This window comes from Gavialis gangeticus, unplaced genomic scaffold, assembly GCF_001723915.1.
Source record: "Gavialis gangeticus isolate Ggan-Ray unplaced genomic scaffold, GavGan_comp1, whole genome shotgun sequence".
Lineage (NCBI taxonomy): Eukaryota > Metazoa > Chordata > Crocodylia > Gavialidae > Gavialis > Gavialis gangeticus.
Genome location: NW_017729031.1, coordinates 82,315,229 through 82,320,564, shown reverse-complemented (window position 1 = coordinate 82,320,564; position 5,336 = coordinate 82,315,229). Strand labels below are relative to the sequence as shown.

At 42.2% G+C, this 5,336-nt stretch overlaps 1 protein-coding gene across 1 annotated transcript in view; it reads right to left on the bottom strand.

Annotated features, from left to right (window-relative positions):
- LOC109301889 (aldehyde oxidase-like) overlaps positions 1 to 5,336 on the bottom strand; it is a 71,010-nt gene that overhangs the window by 2,748 nt on the left and 62,926 nt on the right. Inside the window, exons 25-28 of the mRNA XM_019523190.1 lie at positions 3,546 to 3,598; positions 2,906 to 3,020; positions 1,871 to 1,936; positions 1,132 to 1,320 (exon numbers count right to left, since the gene is read on the bottom strand). Coding sequence (XP_019378735.1) covers positions 1,132 to 1,320; positions 1,871 to 1,936; positions 2,906 to 3,020; positions 3,546 to 3,598 — 423 coding nt within the window. The remainder of the gene's footprint in view (positions 1 to 1,131; positions 1,321 to 1,870; positions 1,937 to 2,905; positions 3,021 to 3,545; positions 3,599 to 5,336) is intronic.

Below are 5,336 nucleotides of genomic sequence, written 5' to 3'. Positions count from 1 at the left end.
GGGGGACCAGAAGGGTTTGGGGGAGACGCTGTTTCCCCTAGCGCCCGCTGGCATAACAAGGAGTAATGGGCACAAGTTGATGGAGAGGAGGTATAGATTGGACATCCGCAAAAACTACTTCACAGTTAGGGTGGCTAGGAGCTGGAACCAACTTCCAAGGGAAGTGGTGCTGGCCCCTACCCTGGGGGTCTTTAAGAAGAGGCTGGATGCCTACCTGGCTGGACTCATTTGAGTCCCGTTTCTCTTTTGGGGGTTTTTTGTTGTTCTCCCGCCCTGGCGGGGGGTCGGGCTAGAAGATCTACTAGGTCCCTTCCGACCCTTAATCTATGAATCTATGAAAACATTTCAAACTTAAAAGAGTAATATTTGGTTAAAAAAATGCAGATAGAAGTGAAGCAAACCATCAAAGATAACATGCAGCCATTCACAGAGCAGGTTTGAGCCCAGGTTGAAACCCTCCATGTGAACATCAAAGAATAAGATAAACAAGGTTTTTATGCACACTTTGAAGCATGATGATAGCCACTGTTCTGTGCATCAGAACTGCAATTTTCTTCAAGTGAAAATCCCTCTGAAAATTATTCAGGAACGTCTAAAAATAGTTCTAAAAGTAACTATTGATTCTAACACTAATTTCTAATTTAAAAATAACATATTATCACCATTGTATTCTAACATGTCTTTTTATATTCTTCAATTCTAAATAGCCTGACATCTAAGCAACCTAAAGAGCAGTTAGCAACATGCTTTAAGTGAGCAATATCCCCTGCATCTTGCATTGTATTATAGCTAATGTATAGGTCATAAAATGGGTCAGATCCTTAGCTGGTGCAAGCAGATATTCATTTAGCACGTCTACATGTGCACTTTCATGCACAGTAGCCTATTTAACTGTGCATTTAAGAATCATGTAAAAATGTGTGATTACGCTAACGTGCAGTAAAATAGGCTACTGAGCACAGTAATAAATATGTCACTTAAATTGTGCATATTTATTACTGTGCATTGGAGGTACTAAATTTAATGCACATTAGGAAAAGTGCCTTAATGCACATGTAGATGTGCTCGTTTAGTGTAAATCACTATATCTGGGAGACATGCACATAATGCCCCAGGGTCTGGCTTCCTTACCTTGGATGCATAGATTGCATGGGGATTTTGTAAAGGTGACAGCAGGGAAACACTGAACTGTTCTGGGATGTCACAGACCGCAGGGATTTTATAATGATCTGGTCCCCGAGTGTGAAGGGCTCCTTTGGGAGAATAGTTTAATTCCTCCATTGTATAAAGTCCAATGCCCTGAACAAAGGCTCCTTCAATCTTGGGACAACAAATGACAAAGTTTATCTTTTTATACACTGGAAGACATATACGGCCTTGACAAGAGTTAGTTCTTCTCTAAGTTTCTGAAGCACATTCTTCTTCCTATTTGATCACTCATTTCCAGCCCTGACTTCCCACCCTCCCCACCTTGGGGCTGCTGGGGTTACTGGGAAGAAGAAAGCTGTCTCCTCTCTCTTTACCTCCACAGTCTATGCCTAGCAGATAAGTAGATGCTGATCAAAGTCATAATACACAGGTGAGCAGCAAACTGCAGACCAACCTAGGGCTTGAAACCAGGCCAGCAATGGTCAGAGAGGTGCAAGTGGGATGCACTGCAGCATGCCACTAGGGACTATGGGTGCTATCCTGGCCTCCCTGAAGTCAGCGGGCCAAAATTCTTTTCCCTCTCCTTTCTGCCCGATGAGATGATCTACAATGTGGGTGACATGAATTTAATTTTGCCTGGATGACCAGGACACCCTGCCCAAGAAAGACAACAATCACTTGCTTGGTATGAACTGGATAGCATGACATTCCTAGCACGTACCTGCCCTATATCCACTGCTGGATTTATGCTGCATCCAATGTCCATAACAATGTCAGTTCTGAGGTTCTATTAATAAAATACAAATATGTAGTGTAGAAAGTAAGGCATGGGTGGATGGGCAAAGAGGTTTTGAGGGTTAGAATTAGCATCCAGTGGGACAAGTCACATTCATAAAACCTCTCTCAGGATGCACAATGCTGAGCTATTATCTGGCAGTCTCTCCAGAGGTAAAGGGCATTTTTATATATTTTCTGGGGGTGAGGACGCTTTAAGTAGAATGGCTCCAAGAGCCGCTCTAATTAAAGTGCCCACAGCATCTCATGCATTCAAAGCCTCACACTTCAAAAAGGCAGTGGAGGCACTTTAAAGCTTGTTCAACAAACTTTAGTTAAAGCGCCCCGCCACCATTTTGTAGTGTGGGAACACTGAATACATGAGACACAGAGACTGCTGGGACACGCTAATTAACACCAACCAGCAGAATTTATTAATTGAGTCTGCTCCAATGCACTGTAATTACAGCATGTCAGAGCAGCATCCCCACATGTCTACATGCACTCAAAGTATCCATTAGCCTAAGTGTGATTAGTCAGTGCAAAAGACTGAAGGAATCTGTTCACTGTATTCACAGCTACCACCAACCCTTCTCACAGAAGCAAGCACTAAGTTGAGTAGGATGTATTTGCAGGGTTGAGTCTTTGCCATGTCAGATGGTTAAGAGACTGGAAATAAAATACAGAGCTGCAATGTCACTTGTCTGAGTGCAGTCACTAAAGGAAAAAGACAAATCCTGCCTGCCTGCTATAGTATAAAACTTGAACACATGGTATTTTTACAAATCCAGCAAAGGTATGATTGTAAGCAGGTTATACAATTTTCAGTCGACTTCAACTGTCATTGCTACTTCTTTTAGACCCTTCCTGTGTTTAATGCAGTATAACCCAGATCATATATCAGTGGAAAAATAAGGCTACACAAGAAATACTGGTGGAACCTCCTTTGCACTATGCATGAGTTGTGACAGGTACTGGTTACCTTGTGATCTCCTGTGAGACAGTCAATTGCAACCTCTGAGCAAGCAGCTCCATGAACAAAATATGTAAATGGCTGTCCTTCTCCCTTCTCCCAGTCCATATTTCCATCATAGCCTCTAGTTGAAACAACAGAGTGCACATAAATCACAGAAGTTTAGTTTGTTCTGTCAGTATCTGAATTACTACAATAAACTTAATGACCAAGAAGTGGGAAATCACTTAAAGTGGAAACATCATAATGGGGCAATCACCAGAATAATACTTCATGAAAGTCAACAGGGCTATGCTAATTTGCATCCCCTGGGGATCTGTCACCATGTCCATATTATAGTCAGGCAATCAACATGCTAAACAAAACACTCCAATCCAGAAATGTTCATAACAAAATCCCAGAATGGTTCTGACAGAGACTACCCAGGAAACCATGTCTAAAAGACCAGTTTAAAGTTACAAGTACATTGCCGAGGGTCAATAAAAAAATCCGAGTTGTCAATAAAAAAATGCTGCTGTCAAGTCCTGTCCATCTAGTTCCACTGCTTGAGTTATTAACCTTAAAAGCCACTCCTAAAATTCATGCTTGCAGTTTTATTGGGACATATCTCCCAAACCCATAACCCTAGGGAGGTCTAAAAATATGTTACCTGAAATACCCAGTGGCTGAAAGACTAATGCTTTGCTTAAAAGCTTCTTTAACCTGAAAGAGACAAAAGACATTTGGGTAAATTAATCCTATAAGAAGGAGTTTGCACTCACACATATGCATTTAAAAATCAAAGTGTCCAACAGAAAGCTGAGAAAGCACTATCAAAATAGAGAGAATAACGTCTGGACTGTCTTATGTAAGGAAGGCTGTTCAGGCAGGACAAATGTGATCGGAGTTTCTAAATCTCTATTCCAGGTCTAAACGGTGCTTTGTTCTGATCAACAATTTTACACACTTCATGTGTGACAGTCCCACTCTAATGCTAATCATTAGGGAATGTATTTAAAACTTGGGGAATGCAAGTGTCATGTATGGCTAAACTCACACTTGATATTTTTAGGACTATAATATTCTGCTAGGATCAGGGGAAAACAAGATAAAAGTCAAGAAGTTCCCCCTTCCTCCTGTAAGAAACACAGAGGTCTTGTCAAAAGTGCCTTCATCTTCCTCCACTGTATAAGGATTAGATCAGACTCTTCCTTGTTTTCGCAGACTAAGTGTTTGACCATAGTAACACAAACAAACTGAAACCCATTACCATAACTCATGTCTGACCAACCTGACTACCTTCTATGATGAAATGACTGGCTCAGTGGATGTGGGGAGAGCAGTGGATTTGCTATACCTTGACTTTAGCAAGTCTTTTGATATGGTCTCCCACAGCATTCTCACAAGCAAGCTAAGGGAATACCGGTTGGATGAATGGACTGTAAGGTGGAGAGAAAACTGTCTAGATCATCAGGCCCAAAGGGTAGTAATCAATAGCTTGATATCTAGTTGGCAGCTGGTATCAAGTGGAGTGCCCCAGGGATTGGTCCTGGGGCCGGTTTTGTTCAATATCTTCATCAATGATCTGGAAGTTAGGATGGAGTGCACCCTCAGCAAGTTTGCAGATGACACCAAACTGAGAGGAGTAGTAGATACAGTGGAAGGTTGAGCTAGGATTCAGAGAGACCTCCAAAAATTGGAGGACTGGACCAAAAGAAATCTCATGAGGTTCAATAAAGACAAGTGCGAATTCTTGTACTTAGGACAGAACAATTCAGATTGGGGACCGACTGGCTAAACAGCAGCTCTACAGAAAAGAACCTGGCATTACAGTGAAAAATAAGCTGGATATGAGTCAACAGTGTGCCCTTGTTGTGAAGAAGCCTAATGCATACTGGGTTGAATTAGTAGGAGCGTTGCCAGCAGATTGAGGGAATCAATTATTCCACTCTATTCTGCACTGGTGAGGCCACATCTGGAGTACTGTGTTCAATTTTGGGCTCCCCACTACAGAAAGATTGTGGACTAATTGGAGAGAGTCCAACAGAGGGCAACAAAATGGTTAGGGGGCTCAGGTACTTGACTTCTGAGGACAGTCTGAGGGAACTGGGTTTCTTTAGTCTGGAGAAGAGAAGACTAAGGGCAGATTTAATAGCAGTCTTCACCTACCTTATCTGCCACCACGGAGAACAGTTTAGCCCTATCCAAAGAGGCTAAAGGCTAAAAGCTATCCCAAAGAGGACAGGGCTAAACTGTTCTCCGTGGTGGCAGATAACAGAACAAAGAGGAATTGTCTTGCGTTGCATGAAGGGAAGTTTGGGTTAGATGTTAGGAAAAACTCTCACAAGGAGGGTAGGAAAGCACTGGAACAGGCTACCCAGAGACGTTGGGTGACTTAAGGTTACCTTGGAGGTTTTTAAGACCTGGCTAGACAAAACTGTGGCTGGGATGATATAGATGG